The 19,238-nt window shown below is 40.7% G+C and overlaps 1 protein-coding gene across 2 annotated transcripts in view; it reads right to left on the bottom strand.

The window, feature by feature from the left end:
- The window catches only part of GLS (glutaminase), a 58,258-nt gene that overhangs the window by 4,450 nt on the left and 34,570 nt on the right, over window positions 1–19,238 (bottom strand). The window contains exon 15 of one of the 2 annotated variants that reach the window (XM_056495739.1): window positions 275–336. In XM_056495739.1, coding sequence (XP_056351714.1) covers window positions 275–336 — 62 coding nt within the window. Of the gene's footprint in view, window positions 1–274; window positions 337–15,941; window positions 19,032–19,238 lie in introns of those variants that run through there. The other variant, XM_056495740.1, reaches the window with a different exon arrangement.

Below are 19,238 nucleotides of genomic sequence, written 5' to 3'. Positions count from 1 at the left end.
AAAGCAGGTGAGAGTACAGACAAAATGGTTAAAGAAATTGTTTTACTGTGATCCAAAGAAGGGGAACACTATGGGATTCAGGATAGTGTGAGGGTACCTTTTTGATGGTTAGATTTGGGTCTTTTGGTTGGGTTTTGGGTGAACATACTCAATCTCTAGCTCATGCAGCTCAATGTCCCCAGCACAGACAGTGCACGTGCATGTTCCTAAACAAACAGCAACAGCAGGAACCAAACAAGCAGCATTCCCATTCCAAACCCCCACTGACTTTTACCTCCGGAGTGCAGACACGTCCCCTGTGTAGGCAGCAAACAGCAGATTTATCACAGACTTCACCTACAAAGAAAGATTAAGTTCCAGTTTACTGATCTCTTTTCCTCAAAAAGAAAACCCAGCGGGGCCAGCTGGTCCAGTGCTTATGAACTTGTTAATTGTATCCCCTTGCCTGCTCACACTCTGCAGTACAGCTTGCTCTGCTACCAGTACTGCAAGGTCTGTCTTTGCAAGGCTGAAGTCATTCAGGACAGTGAAACAACCAAAAACAATTAATTTCTGCTCTGTTGTGGTAAAAAACATGAGTCTTGCTCTATGGGCAAACCCTATTTCTCTCTTCACTTGCCCAATGACACCAAGTACTGAATTGCACAGACAGCATCACTCTGCACAATTTATAAAACCATGACTTCTCTCCCATAAGGCAATCTCACTCTGGTAAAGTAAGAGGCTTTTTTATTATTATTAACTGCAAGGATTCCTAATGCCAGGAGGAAATCTATGTCAGCAGAAGAGAAGAAATTATGCCCCTTTTTCTACGTATTACAGATTATCCTTGCATACATCCAACATGCAGACTTTCCTCAAATAAACCATTTTAAGCAGTTCTGTTATGTAATAAGCAAAGTTTCCAGGCAGATAAAGCTGGATCTTTTTAGATAAATATGAGCTGAAAGCACAACACAGGTAAGGTCTCTGGTAATCAGTGCTTTTTCTCAGCTGTATTAATTACTGTAGTAAGAAATGATACTGTCAGGGTACACCAACCTTGCCTCATGCATATTTTTAATACATTCTGGCTATAACAACTCTGCAGTTTTTAACAAGAGCCAAAAATGACAAGCTAGATGGTTTTAAGTATCCACATCAGCTTCTTTCACAAACATACATAGCCACTTCTAGGCATCACTTCACAGTAATTTCCAGTAACCTTCTAAATGCTGTTTTGCTTTTCTGAGTCTGCAAAGCTCTGTTGCAGCCACCAACCAAGAAACAGAGATAAAAGAGGGAGCTGATGCTGCACTGACCTTCTACAACAAGGAGGAGAAGCAAACAACATGAAAATTCCCCACCCACAAGCACATCTCCCACAGATTTCTGCAAGAACACTGGTTTATTTTCACAGGGCCACAGATGAGCCAACATCTGCGCCTCTTCTAAACCAAAGCTGTGGAATTGTTGTTTTTTACACCTCAAATAGGCACTGACACAAAGAGAAGGAGAAGGAGGCACAAAGGCCAGGATGGAAATACAAAGGGGACACAGAGCCAACCTCAGCCCAGTACCCACTAACTCCTGCAGCTCCTTTGCAGTTTTCATGATGAGGGCTGTGAGATGCAGGACTCCCTTCTCAGGGGGCTCTGCCCTGCTGGGCTGTCCCTAAACCTGACTGGGGACAAAGGCTGGGCCCCTGGGCTTGACTTCACCAGTGTTTCAGAGCACTGGCATTGAGTGATTGTACTCCTTTCCACCTTTTCTTGTTTAGAGTTTCTGCCACAAGCCAAAACAGTGACCAAGACTCCTAAGCAGGTCAGCAGGGAGGCAGAGCTGGCCACCCCAGCTGAGCCCTCCCAAGCCACAGGCAGCTCCCCAGGGCTGGGCTCAGCCCCTGCCCAGCATCAGGGCTGCAGGGCCAGGGCAGTGAGCTGCTGGGGCACCCTGCAGGGCTGGGGTCTGTGCTGCTCTGTCAGACACACAGATGTGCACCAGCGAGGCCAGCTTGGGGCAGCAGCCACCCAACCACCCTCCCTGGGCTTTCCAAGGGAACCACCACAGCCACAGTGAAATGCCAAAGCCTCTAACACAGACAGCATCTGTTGCAGGCACCAGGCTGCAGAATGGATGCAGAATTCAGTTTGATAATCTCTACATTTCATCGAGGTGATTCAGGCTCTCCTCAACCCGCTGCGGCCCCGCAGGCAGACCAGGCTGGCAGCACTCCCGTGTTTCAGGTCCTACAGGTGATGAATACTCTCCCTTCTCAGCATCTGGGATGAGCAAAGGACACTCTGTCTTTCATAAAAACCATTTCAGAGGTAACTGACCATTCTGGCTGGGCTTCTTGATGTTTCTGGGAAATGCAAATATGTATTAAAGTAATAAAACAAAAATAGCACACATTCCTTGCCTCAAAAAACAACTTTCCAAGTGTAGTCAGAACCCAGAATCCTGGATTCAGCTGAACATTTTGCTAAAAAGCCATTTTTGTTTTCTGTAATGATGTGACAAAATGTAATTTGGAGATTCCTGAGGCTTTGTAACACAATCACCCGACATCACATCTCTCAACAATCTGGGAGGGGTCAAAGCTGCTCCTTCCTTTAGATAAATCAAGTAAAAATCAAAGGTTACTTTAGAACTGAACTTGACAGATCAAAACAAAAACAAATTCAAGTCCAGACAAAAGGATCTCTGCTTGTTTACCTCAGAAGGAAATTTGCACTGTGTCCAATACGAAAAGTAATGAGATAGAAGAAGCTGGGGAAACCCAACAAATTCAGCAGGACAACTGTTAGCAAAGTAATTATCCAAAGCTGGTCAAAGATGAACTCAAGCTAAAACAAGCCAAGTGTGGCCATCACAGCTAAAAAAATCCTTTTGGGACAACTTCCTCCTGCTTCTAGAGACTTCAATGATTTTATGGGAGAATTAGACTGGATTTGCTACCAACAAAACACACCCTGACCTCATAACTGCACCCTACTGTAACAGCAGCACAGACCAGGCTAAAAAATTAACAAACTTTATAAGGTATGAAATGAAACTGCTCAGAAGGCAGCCATAAACAACAGAAGTTTTATTGAGTTCACGTAAAAAGTGAATTCAATATAAATTTAGGATTCTGCAAATACAAAATACATTTTGAACTCAAAGTAAGAACATATAATCTCTTCAAGCATCTTATGGGTCTTCCTTAGTTTCCAAGAGAGCATAAATTTAAGCAGTATGCATACTAAATCATTATGTAAGAGGTTGTCATCTACAGTGAGGAATACTTACTATGTGAACAGCACTTGCAGCCATAAGCTTTGTATCTGTGCAGAATCTCACTTAGGCTGCCACAAAGTCAAGTACAAATTCTATACCCAAAGCTCACAGTGTACTAGCTTGAAATAACAGGTTCATTGCAAAAAAAAAAAAAGGCAAAAGGCAAAAAAAACTCTGAAGTGGCAGCAGCAAACATACGATTTTGGGATTTTTAACTGCAAGGGAGAAAAAAAATAGTGAACATGACAGATGAGCTCTACTCATTTAAACTTAAATTAGTTGCCTGTGCCCTACTAAGTGTTTAGAGACTCTGTCAGTGAGTTTCTCACCAAGTGGTTCATGAACATTCAGTGTTGGTGCACTGGTGAACACAAGCCTTCCTAATGTTTAGAAACACAAAGTTCACCTTCAACCCAACAGCCATGAGTTACCTTTTTCTGCTGCATGTACTTCCCTAACTCTGAAAATGTAATAAAAGGAGAAGGGATGGAGTCCCTCTGCTTCATACAAGCTGGATGGATCACACACTGCCATACAGCTGCATGGCAGGATCCAACCCAGAAACTGTTGCACTTTTTGTCAAACAAGAGAGAAAACCTGCAGGGAAGCAGAGGAATTCAGCAGCTCTTCTCACCACACCAACAACACAGAGCACTGCTCACTCAGCTACAATGAGACCCTCTCTTTCCTCAGCACTGGGTATAATCCTTGTTATCCAGGCAGTGAAACCAGCAAGGAAAGGTTCCTCAGAAGTACTCATGTCACTCAATAGTAGAAATCAGAAACACAGTTTCACTGTCAGGTTAGTAGGTGTTAGAGGTCTTGGACAGAGCTATGAAGAATCCAAGTCCTGCTTCACATCAGAGGTGGCCAAATAACCAAAGCCTCCAGAGGTACCTCTCCAATTAATGGTTCTGTGAGTCCGTGGGGCAGGATGTGAGCAGCTCAAGAAAGAAAAATTAAGACTGTTGTTGCTCAAGAACTGCACTGAGGTCAAGTTAAAGCAAGGAAACAGCCGGAGTTCAGAGCAGCAGGAAGCACAGTGCTGCAGCAGGTACTTCAGATAAACAGGGGACAAAAAGGCAAAAAATGAAAGACACCATTGCAAATGGACAGAACACCCCAAATGGACAAACTGAGTGAGCTACAGCACTGCCAGTTACAAAGCGAAACTCAAAGTGGCTCCTAGCCAGAAGCTTTCCTGTCACAGTTGTTTTAAACATCTCCTGAGCCTGGCTGTGCTGAAAATTTCAGAGAAGTCTCCTTCAAGCAGCAGTGGTGACACGAGCACAGGAACAGAGGAACTGCAGCAGGGAGCACGTGGCCCAGCACACAGCATGTGCACAGCTCTGCTCCCTTCCCTGCAAGATAAAAGGACTTGGGCACGAGATCTTTAGAGTTGGTTATCAGTTTCTCAGCATGCCAACTGGAAAAACGTCATTAAAAAAAAAAAGTTTCACTTCAGTATTAATATGCTGAAGCTATTACAAGTGAAATTTCAACTACATCTAACTGATCTGAAAGGCTTGGCTAGAATGTGGGAATTGCCTTGGTGGAGTATTTGAAACAAAACAGTCTTTCCTACCTGAGCTGTACACCCAAATCCAGATGTATTTAAATAATCTCACAACGGCTAATAGCAAGTGCCTACACAACAGTGATTCTGAGATAGAATCACTTCTCTTTTGTCTACCACTGCCTAGCTCTACTGCCATCCACAGAAGAGCTCTCCAAACACTTCAGAGACAGCACAGTGACAGTGTTAGGAGCACTAAGGTGGGAAACAGGCCCAGAGATGGAAATGAACTGCTACAGTCTCGTGGTGAAGGGAGAATGGCCTGACACCATCTGCCCACTGCCTTCACCATTAATGCAGAACACCCAAACCTGGAGCAGGAGCCAAGGGCAAGCAGCTGAGCGTGCCACCACTGTGCTCTGTGCCTGCCCACGTGTCCCTGCCACCACAGGGCTCTGTCCTGCTCTGCTGCCACTGAGATGCCTCCAGCACGGCAGGGAGAGCCTCTGCCCCACGCTGCACTTGGCTCAGGAGAGAAAAGCCAAACAGCTGTGCATGTATGGAAAGCAAATCCTCCAGAAAAAAATTAATTTAGCTCAAAGCAGGATTAATTCCATGAGAGGCTCTTAGCTAAAAAGGTCAATGAATCTGGATTTTAATTTCCTACTGTGTCCTGCTTCCTGAGAAAGTTCCTCCCACTCTAACTTCTTTGAAAACATCACAGAATTAACATTCTGAAAAAAAAAAAAAAGGTATTACTTCCAACTTTATGTTTCTCCAGGTGGCTGAGCAATACAGTCAAGCCCTACAGTTTATAAAGTGCTGCTCCAGGCAAGCCAAACAAGGATAAATAAACAATTCCCCTAAACTTTCCAAGGCTCTTTCCATGATATTTAGGGATAACACCACAGGTTAGCCTTATGAAGAGATGTTCAAAATACTGAGGGAAAAAAAGGTTTGAATGGGTATTGTTTCTAAAGAACTTTGCTGTGTCTGAACTTTACTGTGCACCAGACTAAGAAGAGACTTTCTAAAACAAGAGTTAAAAAGAGAGAGCAGAGCTAGCTGAGAGCTAGCTGTCCCACACTCTTCTCTCACATCCAATTTTTTGTGCTCAAAATGGGACACAACATTTCCTTTCAGGGAACCCTGCCCTTGTGGCCAACTGGCTTGAAGAGCTAAGTTTTATACCTTCCCCTGCATGGCACAGAGACGTAGAGATAACCTGGGATTTAAATTTCAGGGCCTGACTTCCCTAATGACAGGTGACTGCTTGGACCTCAGCACAGGTCCCAGGTAAGCAGGGCTCTGGGTGATGTTCCCCCCAAGCTGCTGATGAGAGCTGCAGAGCAATGGGAATGCAGTCCTGCAGCTCGCTGGAAGTGTCCCCAAGGCACACTGCTCCGTGCCACTGTCCCCAGCGGGGCCGAGCACAACTGTGTGCACCTGTGACAGCCTGGCTGCCTCCCTGGGCTGACACAGCACAGCTCCCAGCTCCCTGTTCACAGGAAAACCTGCGGGGTGGCATTTCCAAAGAGCACGTCCCGGCAGGGCACACGGGAGCCCCGCACACGCCCGGCTCCCCGCCCATTGTTCCCAGCACACGGCACAGCTGATCCGGCTCAGCGCCGCATTAGCTCGCAAAGGCAGAAAATAGATGGTTAAGCTGCCCAAGGTGAGCACCCGTCTAGAGAACGGCGATTAACTGCACAGCAGCACTGCCTATTCCCATGCAAACCCATGGCCGGGGACTGACAAGGAAGGCAGGAGCAAAGAGTTTACACGAGTCACAAGCGATTCCACAAAGTCATGAAAGCTCCAAAATCACTTTCACAGTAGCACTGTTCAGCTGCTTTTCCTAGAGCTGGTCCCCTGACGAGGGTCACCAGCAAAAAGCAATCCCTACTCCTGCTCTTCGGAAGAACTGCTGATTTTTGGATGCTTATTTTATCAATGGAAAACAATTCCTGACAACTCAAGACGCCAAGATAAACTCTGAAACAGCAGTGCTAACCTACTGATACCACGAAAAGTAAAGCTGGAGCACAAAGCAAACCATTTAGTTTTTACACACTGAACTTGTAACTCACCCAGGCTGCACCACAGCCTTTAGACAGCTTTACCCCAGCATGTAGGGTTTCAAAATAAAGTAAAAACAAACAGGAAAAGAAATGCTTCAAACCTGCACAAAATGAATTTTGGCATTTCAACTCTGAAACTAGAATGCACGTAGTCCCTAAAAGGACAAAAATAAACCAGGGATGGATCTGAGAGTGGAACACAGGTATCTATATGTTCAGACACTAGACAGCATCACTTATTTTACAAATAGGCCAGTTTTGCATTTACATTTAATTTTCAATAACCTGGAATTTACTCTCTAGTGTCCACATAAAAGAAGAAATTAATGTCTAAAAGAGACAGCCATAGTTTTCCTGTACAATACCATTGTTCAATATGAGGGTAAGTCATACTTCATAGGGAAAGAAATCTCAGTCAACAGCCTGTTTTTTCAATTGAGCTTCTGCTTTGTTTCCTGAGAAATAAAGCAGAACTTATTACCTAAGGGTAAGTACAGCACATACTTTACAAAGTCAAAACTAAGACTGAACTATAGACAAATACCCAACCAACCTCCAAGCCCAGCCAAGCATCACCTCCATTTCACAACCAGGACCTGACCTGTCTGCCCCCCTCCAGTGCCAGCCACCTGCCAGGACAACTCCCAGACCTAAGTGCCATGTTTTATTCACTAAATGAATCCCACACCACTTTAGATGCCCATCCAGGTCAGCTCTGAAGTAGTCTCAGAGCTTGCTAGTGAGGTTCTCTCTATGAAATACTTTTAGGGATGGACAGTCCTTGAAGGCACTCAAAGCAGCCCCTGGATTACCTGCTGGACGAAGCAGCCTCAACATTACCTTATTCTAAAGAAAATTCAGTTCCACAAGAACTGGTAATTTCTCTAAATAACTTCCTGAAGCACACAAAAGTGAGGCTTTCAGTAAAGTCATCAAATGACCCCATGTAGCTCTACAGCAACCCAACACTCACTGCCTCTGACAGAGCCTCCTGCTCTGACTTCAAATAAACACAAGGGTCTTAAGAAGCTATAAATTCAGAATTCCTTGGGAAAGTCTTTGCTCCCACTACACTATAAATAATTAGAAGATGTGTGAATAAATTAATACATACACATTAAAATATTGATATATTTGGAAACACAGATGAGGCCAGTTGTTCCATAAAACTTTAATTTCTTCTTGATGACTTCTACCACCTCCTTAGGTTATTTTCTGCACTACTGATCCTTGTTTCCTCATGTGACCAAAGTGCAAATATCTACTGCCAATATCTACTCTGCCACGTTTTAAAACTAACACAGGAAATGAGATTTTGTAAGTTTTTTTTCCCCAGTTCCTTTTCTAACCCTTTGACTGTCCTTTCTTTTCCTCTAGATGGTGCAAGGTCCTCCCTTTTCACAGCTGGGGACAGAGGACGATACCCAGCTCCTTCAGTTCTACCAGCCCTGGGTGCAGTGTTTATTTTTGGACTCAAAGCTGCCACAAGTGACTTTCAGAGCTGCTACCACAGAGTTTATTTCTGGAGTCTCCCTGGTGGAATTACCTTGAAATGCTGTTTGCACAGCAATTATCCATACAGTTTGTGCTGTTGATATCAAACTAACAGACTAACAAAATGCTTATTTATTCCTCACTCCAGTTTCCAGCAGCCCTGCTCGAACACAAGCCATGCATGTACTGAAATACTGAAAGCTGCTTCTCCCATGAGTGATGTCTAGACTGCAGCCACACAAGAGACTGTATTTTCCTATACCCAAACACAAAGCAGCTCTAAACCAACTGTGATGCTAGAGCCGCAAAACCCTCAGGCAAGCCAGCACACTGGTTAGTTATTACTTTTATTTAAAGCTGGGCAAAATCCCAGTAGGTATTTCAACATCTTCTTGCAATTCCACTTCTCACATTGTTTCAAATCCAAATTCAATTTTTTAGAATAAAGCTAGTGATTTTCTCCTTCTGACTTCCTAAATTTTTGAACTAGCTGGTAGACACTGACAAAAAAAAATTTCAGTGGTCTTAAAGTTGTCTGTTTAAAATCCAAAAACAGAGCAAGGAGTTTTGACTAGGTTCAGTTCAGACACAGGAGCATGAACATCCAAACAAGCCAGCACCAGTTCAGTCTTGGAACTTGTCACAGAAGCTGTGCATAAGCTGAATGTAAGAAATAATTAAACCAAATATATACACCAAAGGACCCTTTCTTCAACCTAAGAACAACTGTCAGTCTGCTTTTTACTGGCAAACAGACAGGCCACTAAAGGACAAGCACAGCTTTCCTGGAAGGAAGGCTGAGAAGAGGTGGTTTGTTCCCCTCTTCCATCTACTGGCATCAAATGGATTTCTATAATTTTCCCTCTCATTCAAGCCTTTTTGAGGCAAGTACTGGATTGTACCACCCAAAATTGCAAATAATTAGAGTATTGATACCAGATATTCCAGTAAACTGCATTTCTTGATCTATCTCTGCCTGAAGCTCATTTTTTGGTCAAAATACTTTAAATCAATGGAGGTATTCAAAACCATCTAAAAATGGTATTTACTAAAAATGAGCACAATACCATAAGAGTTTGTCCCTTTTTTCTTCTCTGTTACTGTACTAATTTGCATAAAATTAAAAAAGCTTAAGGACACAGGAAGCAGTAACTGAGCAGAAAGTATTTTTCCTTCAATCACATTTGGAGCCATGAAAGACAAAATTCATCTCTTCCAGCACCAACCTCTTGCTGATAAGATGGCCATTAAGTGGACACAACTTTCTGGAAGGAGTTTGTAACACTAGTATTCTTCAAAACAACACCTCTCTACCTGTGAATTCACTCTAAACACTATCAGGCAGGAGGTTCTTCAACTGTCAAAAAAAATTCTTTGACTCATACAGAATAAAGCAAGTCACAGATAGGACTGAGCTCAGTTCTACAATTAATTCATCCCGTGCATGCTCAGAGATTATTACATTTAATTATTCTAATTTTTAAATGCTGAATGAGACTTAGAATCTTGTAAACAAGAATATGGAATAATCTATGTTTCCAATACAGTTTGTGATTCCATAGGTATAGTCTGTTTGGGTTTACTCAAGGGCCTGCAATACAGAACAGCCCTTGATGACGGCAAGATACGGAAGCAGAAACCTTGTTTCATGGCAACACACTGGGAATTTGCAATGCCTTGTTATTTACAGTTCTGACTATTGATTAATTCTAAAGTATTAGTAAACTGATGCTGTTTAAATTACAGATAAGACTATTTAATTATGATGAATTAAGAGTAAAGTAATTAAACAAAATGTTTACTAGAGTAAGTGAAACATCTACTTACCTTCTGCAACTGATATTCCTTCAGAAAGACCATGCCCATCTATTCCACTCCTGAGATGTGCAAGCCCACAGGGTGAGACAAGCTGTTTTGGCCAGCCATGATCCGGAACTGCCCCACTCCCACCTCTGCCTCCCCTGATGGAGGCAGAAGAAACAACCATTCACTAATCCTGACTCCAGAACTTGATCTCCAGAGGTGGAGAGTGGGTCACACAAAGCAAAGTGCAACTAGATCCTTGCACACAAGCCTCTCCCCCAGGAATCAGGGAATACCAACTCAATTTTACTAGAAAATATTACATAGTATCATAAGAATTTCCAGGGTGTGTGGATGGGGCAGTTCCTCCTTTACAGTGCCATCATCAGGAAGAAGATAGCAGAAAATGTTGTGGTAAGCAGACTGGGTTTTTGTACTTCCCCTTTCTAGCAGATAAAACCAGTACTAATGATGAACTGGATTCAAGGGGTAAGGTACACAGGAAAAAAAATCCACAGAAATCAGAGCTCAAGATTCAAAGCCATTGACTCCATCAGTATTAGATTACAGGATCCTAGGAATAGATGCTTCCTTAGTCGGAAGAAACTTCCAGGAAAATAAGTCAGGTATGAAGTATCAAGAACAGGTACTAGGATGGACCTAGCCAATACTGCTGTCACAGACACCACTGGAAAACAGATCATCCTAAATTCTTCAACACAGAAGGCCTTTCAGTACCTAATGCTGAAGCTTCACCAGTGCTCAGATAATAATGTTGTGACTGGAGAGCTTCCCTGGCCCTTCATGTGAGCCTGGACAAAGAGATAAGCCTGGCAGAAGAGAAGCTGATCTCAAGAGCTACTCACTGACAATCTCTTATTCTGTCTTATCCTTTGCTTAATAACCACGTTGGTATGGGTATACCCATCCCATCCCTTTATTTTGGGAATGATTATGTTGATTTCAGAAAGTACAAATACTGGGAAGAAGAGAGAAAACTGAGTACCAAAGCTGCCTTCACTAGATTACAGTGAGCATGGTCATGCTTGCTTCCACCTGCTGTTTCCAATTTCTTCTGGTACCAATGAATTAACACACTTTTTGCTTTTGGGAACAACAGAATTAATCACATCACTGAGAAGACCCCCAAAATATCAAGTGAGAATTTAATCATCCTTCACTAGACTTAAGAGCTAAAGTTGGTTGATTCCACTTTTTTGGGTTTTTTGTTTTTGTTTTTTTTTTTAAAGACCTTTCATGGACATCCACAAACTCAAACTGTGCTAGCAATAAAAGTTCTTGAACATCTAATAAAGAAAACCGAATTAGAATAGCAGTAGTGAGTAATAGTGAATCAAGCTGTTCCACAGAACTATGAATTAACAAGAGGGAGTCAGAAAAACCTGGCCTGGCTCCTGTCCTGGATGACCAAAGGAATTACTGCTGCATTGTTAGCCATGAACAGTATGACAAAGGAATGGTAGGTCCATTAATCCTTTCAACAAAAAGTTTACTAGATCAAGTGAAAGATTTAAAGCATGAAGACTGACACTGTTGAAGATGAAGGCCAGGGAAATTTTCCTTTCTAGGTTGCATGCATTTGCCATCAGCAGCTTGGATGGAAATACTTCAGTGATGCTGCCACATGTCCAAAGCATCCAAGTTTCTTAAGAAAATGACCCTCTCAAAGAGTTTAACTTACTCCACCATCAAACTTTTTCAGCATTTCTCATCAGCAATTTTGACATTTTGTCAGTAAATGATGATGGCTGGAAGTTCAAAAGTGGTAAAATAATTCTTGCAGTAAATTATCACAAATATTATACCTACTTTGGTAGCTCCTTTTCAAAGACTAAACCCCTGCTAACAGTCCTGCAACAAAGAGCACAGAGAATATACAGAGAAACCTTAAAAGGGGGAATGAATGCTAAGCCATTGATCCTGGATGTAGAGAAAAAAAACAAGAGGCTTTGAAGTAATGGATATAGACATCACTAACAGTGCAAGATTTGGGACCAAAGGACTGGGATCAACGAGAGTCACATGAATCAAGTGGAATGCTGATGGGTGCTTTAGTGACAGGAGCTGTGTTAAGCAGACAGGACAAAAGGATGTCTGCCTTTTCAAGGACCTATTGACACCACTGATACCCACACAACAGAGTACAGTGGGGCAATGCTCCCATTTCCCAGCCGGTAGGCACTTCACAATTTGTGGATGACAGTTCACTCTTAAATACAGGACTTGGAACTGGAATAATATCCAAAAGAAAGGACTTTGCTCTAAAATGATGTAGGGCACCTGCACTAACAACAGACTGACTCCACCCTACAGGCTGAAAGCAGAATGGGGAAATCTTACCAGACACTTGCACTCTACCCTTGTTGTAAAGGTTCTTTCTAAATACCAGGATCAAGTTTCTATAAACCTTCTTATTTTTAGGCTATGTATTCTATACCTGTTTTACTTGTATTGGAAATATTTATTAGCTTAAATAATCTTTTTGCCTCCCCACTTTTATCTTTAAACACTACAAATGGTTATACTATTCCCCAGCAGCCTTGGTATATGAGATAAAACATATTCAGCTCTTTTAGCCTGCTTCTCTCTGTTCTCAATCATAATTCTTAATGCTGCACTGCAATGACATGAGTGGGGATTTTTTAAAATATGTTTAATCAAAACAGTTTATTCTCAGATCAAGATTACATTTTAATTACTTGACTTGCAATAAATACAGGCTGGAGAATTTTAAGAGAGGTCCTTCAAAAGAAGTGTGAAATGTACTTTCCATTCAGAAAGTAAAAGCTACACATATAACCAAAAGCAGGTCTATGAGTCAAAAAAAACCTTGATTATTGCCTGAGTAATTCCTGAACAAACAATAAAGTTGCCTGCCTCAAGGAAAAAGCTGGGCTAGTGAATAACATCAACAGGAAATGAGTAACATTATCTCTTCCTATCACTCCACTTGTGTTCTCAGTTGATTGTTTTGACAAGTGCTCTGATCACAAGGGGTTCTAACAGTAACATGCCATCCCTCAGCAAATAACACACTTCCACGTTTGCATTTAGCCTGTTCAATAGAAAAATAAGAGGAACAGGACCTTTTCAAATCCCTAAATAATTTCATTTTCAATGACATAATGAAAAAATACTTAGAATCCAGTAGGAAAAATACAACAGGAAGTGAAAGTATCAGTTACTGCTGACCAAAAGCCATTTTTACCTATGCCACTCCTAGGACTCCCTAAAAGCCAACAGATTACAGCATGATGGCAAGATCATCACATTCAGTGAAAACACAGAGGTCACCATCACAAGCTACAGAAAGGGAAAATTCCAATTGTAGCTTAGGAGAAAAATCTTTAATCAAAGCATTAAAGCACTGGGATAACTTACATAGCCAGATGACAAAACCTCACCACTGGAGGTTTTCAACACTTGACTGGCAAAGCCCTTGAGCAACACAACCCAAGTGACACTAGGTGGTCTAGGAGGCTGCATTGCAAGATCTCCAGAGATCCCTCCCAGCTTCTGTGACCTCGTGGTTTCCTTCTCAGGTTGCTTACAGTCACTAGTGCTCCCTGCACCTCTGACAGAGAGGTTATTGTAACCTCTTAGCACCCAGCTAAGTAAATCGGGCCTGATTTAAGGAAAGATACAATATGAAGATAAATTTCCAATTCACAGTGTGTGCACGTGAGTTTTGTAAAACCACATGAAGACACAGCTATGTGCCAGCTGAGTCAGAACTGGAGCAGAGCAGCAGCTAAAACAGGAAGCAGCACCTTACAGCAGACATGCTGCCCCACGTGCCTGCTTAGCACATACAATACATCAAAGTATGGCTGGCTGGAACATTTTTGAGGATAGGAAGACATTCCAGAATTACTTCCTTTTTCCCTTGTCCTTCCTTCAACCCCATTTCCTCATCAGTCTTAGTGCTGAGGTGCCAAAGTGCCTATTATTCTCCAAACACCCACCTGCCTTATCCTCGGTCAAGCAGCCATGCCAGCTTTATTGTCTCAATTAAGTCCTGTTCAAATTAAACTGGTAAAAAAACAAAATAGCAAACAAAATACCCAATAAACTTGCCCCACCACACTTCTGCCACTCAACTCCATTCTAGGCTTTATTCAGCTAAGCTGCAGCCTGAGATGTGACCCCTGCTAAGCACAGAAGAAATACATGTGGTATTGTCAGAAGAAGCTGAACCATGTGCAGAGTGGTACCACTCAAGTCTTGCAAAGACAGTTAAATGTTCAATGCCCAAGTGATACCAAAAGTCAGCATAAAGCAAGACTGAATGCCAGTAATAAAATTAACTCCTACTTGCATGAAAACCAAAAGAAAAGAGGGCATTTTTATTTTGCACACAATATTCTCTAGGAGCAAACAGCAAATCAGAAGTCAAGCTTGATTCAAGGTAGGTAGTTTAATAATTTAGACTATTTAAATTATTCAACATACTAGGACACAAATTCCTGAAAGAAAATGGGGCTGTGCATGACTCAACCATGCTTTCACATATATTAGTCATACATTTTCAGACTAGACAAATGGGGAACAGACAAGATGCCAGCATGATAAAAGAAAGAACACTTTAGTTAAGATTTCTACCCAATTTAAAGCCTTTTGCCAACTCTCCAACCACTAGACATATGTGAACTCAAATCCTCAACAAGACTCTGCACTGAAGGCAAATTATTAGGTCTATTTAAGTCATTCTAATAAGAACTCTGCTGAAACAAGCTTATTCTTGTTTCACTGCAATAACTGATTCTGAACCTTCAAAAAAACTACAGAAGTATTTTTAAATTTAAAAAAAAAATAAATACAAGCCTACAAACAATGGTGAGGATACTAAAACATCATACATAAATTCTGCTCATTATTAATTCCTTTGTTCACAAATTACTGTGCATCAATGACATGTATGTATCAAGACCAAGAGATATATGAGCAATAAAAAAACAACATAATCCATCCCCCCCCTCCCACCCACCCTCCTCTGAATCCATTGTCTTTTTACCATCTACCCACCTACTGGTCTGAAAAAAATATGCTGAAAACCAGAATATAAGAGCCAAAATAATTTTATAGTAAATCACCTGTGGCTCTTTCTTTGTACCTACTGCTCTTTTTCCTCCCATCATCTTTATGGCTTTTAGAGAATAAACTCCCTTGATATGCGATGTTTTGAAGTATAATGAACACTCAGCTAATTTTACAACCATAGAACAAATCACTTCAGCTTATAAACCAGTCTACAGAAAAGCTAAGTTCACAATCTGACCATCCTCAGTATAGGCAGGCCCCACCATCACTATCCCACACTACAATGTGGGGTTTGGACCACCTCCCCTACTACATGCGATTTATTACAAGCTGTGTTTTTCCCTTCATAATGCTCGGGATCAGCAGTTACTACACTGGCACCACTAACCATGCATGTTGCATGTGACTGAATCAGTATCTTCAAAACTATAATTCTACTGAACCAGGACTCCTTTATTAAAAAGGTCATGGTGACAAAGTTTTGCTACTTTGATTTTACTTTCAACTAAGAGAGCAGTTCAAAGAGAAAAATAATTAGAATATTGTACAAAATGTTTACAAAGTCTTAGGAAAGTTTTCAATGACTGGTTTCACTAACCTGCTTATTCTACCTACCTTTCCAGAATCTTTTTTAGAACAGAGTGCTCACTATATCAATTACCAATCTAAAAAATGTGTTTGAATATACCTGTTCTCCATTGAGAGAAAAAAAATACAATAAAAAATCAGCTTAAAATAAATTTATTAAACAATACAAAAATAAGCATGCTGGAAATCAAGATACATAAATAACATACAATGCAAATGAAAAATGGAAAACGAGACAGGTAACTTAACAACTGAGCCAAAAGGTACAACACAAATGCTAAAATAAATCTTTAAAAAGCATTTACATTTCTAATGAAATGTTAATGATGCTGACAAAGAAAAACAAACAAACAGCTAAAATGCTTGAATATCAAGAATTGCTATTACTGTAGCACAGGTGAACACTAAAACCGTTGCAGACTTCACACATGGAATGACTAAAACCAAGGCCCCAGCCTCTCCCACTGCCCATGGTGGGTGACCTTGGCCACCAACAGGAGCCATCTGCACACATGGCAGCCAGGGCAAGAAACTACAAGTGTGGGCAAGTTACAGAACTGTTGGTTCAGAGGAGTCTCCTCCTGACTCTTCCTAGCTGGAAGCTGCCTTCAATTCTGAGGCAGGCTTCAAAAGCATATATTACAGAACTGTAATATATATATATAATATATATTTTTAAAGATTGTTTAAGCTGTACCCTAAATATTCTCATTACGCATATTAAAGACCTAGTTGTCTTCTTATCTTTGTATTTCCTACGCAGGACTTGACTCTACCACAAGTTTTTGCATGTGGAAAAATTATCCATCTTCAACCACATCTTTAGAAGTGGCTTCAAACAGTATTAAAATCATGGTGGGTAGAATCAGATCAAGAAAATCCTGCATCATGCTTTTACCATTTTTAATTAAATCAGCAAGTCATCCAGCAACGTGTCACCACTGTAAATACTTTCCATTAGCAGCACAGACACATTATGTTCCCTCTTGCAACTGAGGGTATTTCAGGTAGTTCTGCAGGATCTGAATACTTATGTCTCTGTAGCTACTGGTTTACTGCAAAATCCTCAAACAGGCAAGACATTTTTGTAAATTCAAGACTTTGCCTTTATTCTGAGGATAAGCACTAACAAACCTAACCTTATCGGAGATAAGATTATAAAATAGTTATTATTCAGCAATTCATGACTGACACTTATTACTGACACCTGCACCACAGATTTACCTCTTCATCCCAGTAGGGCATCAAATTCATTGAAAATTGATGTTCTGTATTGTTTTCCTTAAATATTTTCATCCTAGGCTTCAAAGATAGGAAGTTCAGCCTTTTACAATACTCTGCTAAATGAAGATTATTCAGGGTTTAGTCAGAGCTTTTTCAAATGTTTATGCAAAACTAACAATACCTAAACAAAATAATTAAAGGCAGCTTGCTTTCTCAGAGAATATCAGCTCTGTTTTATGCATCTTCCTAAGCTCATGAACATCCAGATGGGTCAAAACAAGGGGCAGGAAAATCTAACTCTGCCATTAGGCAAAACCCATATACCAGCGTTTTGGAGTTTTAGATAAAAAAAGGAAGAGGAAACTGGGGAAGGGAGCAAGGAGAAGAGGTGAAGGTTACTACTGAACTGTTTGTCACTGTCTCTTAAAATCCCCTATCAGCTAATACCATTTAGCATTGCTTGGGCAAGTTTCCCCAGTTTGATAAACCAGGACTCTGTGTGATGTGTACTATCAGATTATTTGCAAATTTGCAAAGAGGAGAAAACTTTATAGAGAATATTTTTCTAAGATTTTTAGCATTACCAAGAATCTAATTCCTGCAAGCATTAAGAATTTAGCAAGTCTTTGACCTCTGTCTGGAACTGCCTATTGAGCCTATCTGAAGCTTAAATATATCATTTGGAGCTACACCCTACTCAAGATACTCAAATTATCAAATTATGCAGCTTAAGAGATGCAGCTGCCTGTAGAAAAATGCAAGTCCTCTTTCTCAGCAAGCTGGCAGAGCTGCAAGCTCAAAATAATTTCCAAAAAATAGCCATTAATGATAACTTTTTGAGACTTTGCTCATGTGTAAGTGAAACCTCTGGTCTTCATATATGAGCATACACACATATTAAATGGTTGAAAAATAAGTTAACTGTAAACAGTTCTAATAAGATCTACCTATCTGCTCCCCTGTGAACATACTTCCTGCTCACTGCTCAGTTGGTTACCACTCTAAACCCCAGATTGCTTACATTCCTTTCCAGGGTGGAGTACAGCACTATTAGTAAGGCAGACTTCTGAGTCATAACTACCAGCTGGCAGCACAAGCAGCAAGAGAGACGCTCCAAATAGCTGGGTCAGAAATCTCTCTGCTGCATTAGTTAACTTGCAAACAAGACAGGTTTTTTCCCTCCTCCTTCTCCCACTCCGGCCCAGGCATTTTTGCTCTCTTTATTAAAACATTAGCATTAATACTTATTAATGGTTTGATTAAAAGAAAAAATAACCTTCACTAGCATGGCATATGCCAAGGGTCCGTTTCTGTTCAAATTTCTGTTCAAAGCTCCCACTGAAATAACCCTGACATGGTAATAATATGACTCAGAATCCATCTCCACTTAATATACAATTATTTAGAAATTTAGGAATTTGCTGTATTTTGCTGAACACTATTTTGTATTTTAATTCATATTCTATCTTTACATGCTGGCCCTGCTCAGTGGACACAAGTTCTTGCTCAGCCTCAAAGTTCATATATTTAAAATTCTCAGATATAAACAAAAATAAACAAATACATACCACTTCCGTGGTACATCTTTGAAAACACTAAGATTTACCTTTACTTTTTTTAAACTAAATGTGTTCTAAGGAACTACAAAAGTCAGTTTACAGCTTTGGGTTTGTTTGCACATGCTTTTTCCCCACACACCCTTGAACTTTGACAATCTTTTTGGTATAGCATACAGAACTTACACAAAATGTATATATAAATGAAACACCAGGTAAACATATTCAAATCAAAGTTAAATCTAGAGATGCTTGAGGGTTTTTAAAATGAAGAATTTAATGAAACTAGAACCCATTCGTTTAGTTCTGCTCTCCCCGACCTTCCATTCTATACACTACGGTTCTGGAGATGTCCTCGTTTGATTCAGGTGACACTTTTTTCCATACTGTTTCTTTTAAAGCAAGTTCTTGCTGGAGATTCTCATAGTCCATTGGTCCAAAGGAATGCTAGTTGTTCAAGCAACATACATTATTTATTAGTGTACTTGAAGGAAAAAAAAAAATCCATACTTGCAGTCATTGCTAACTGACTCAAGTTTTTCAGCTCTTCACATAAACTATTAGTCTCCCTTTTCCACTTATAAAAAAAAATCAAATTCAAAACTGGGTATTTTTAAGATGTATACATGCAAATAGAAGCACTTTAAAAATCAT

This window comes from Oenanthe melanoleuca, chromosome 7 (assembly GCF_029582105.1).
Source record: "Oenanthe melanoleuca isolate GR-GAL-2019-014 chromosome 7, OMel1.0, whole genome shotgun sequence".
Taxonomy (NCBI): domain Eukaryota; kingdom Metazoa; phylum Chordata; class Aves; order Passeriformes; family Muscicapidae; genus Oenanthe; species Oenanthe melanoleuca.
The sequence above is the reverse complement of the archived record's forward strand: the minus strand, read 5'-3'. Positions and strand labels throughout refer to the sequence as shown.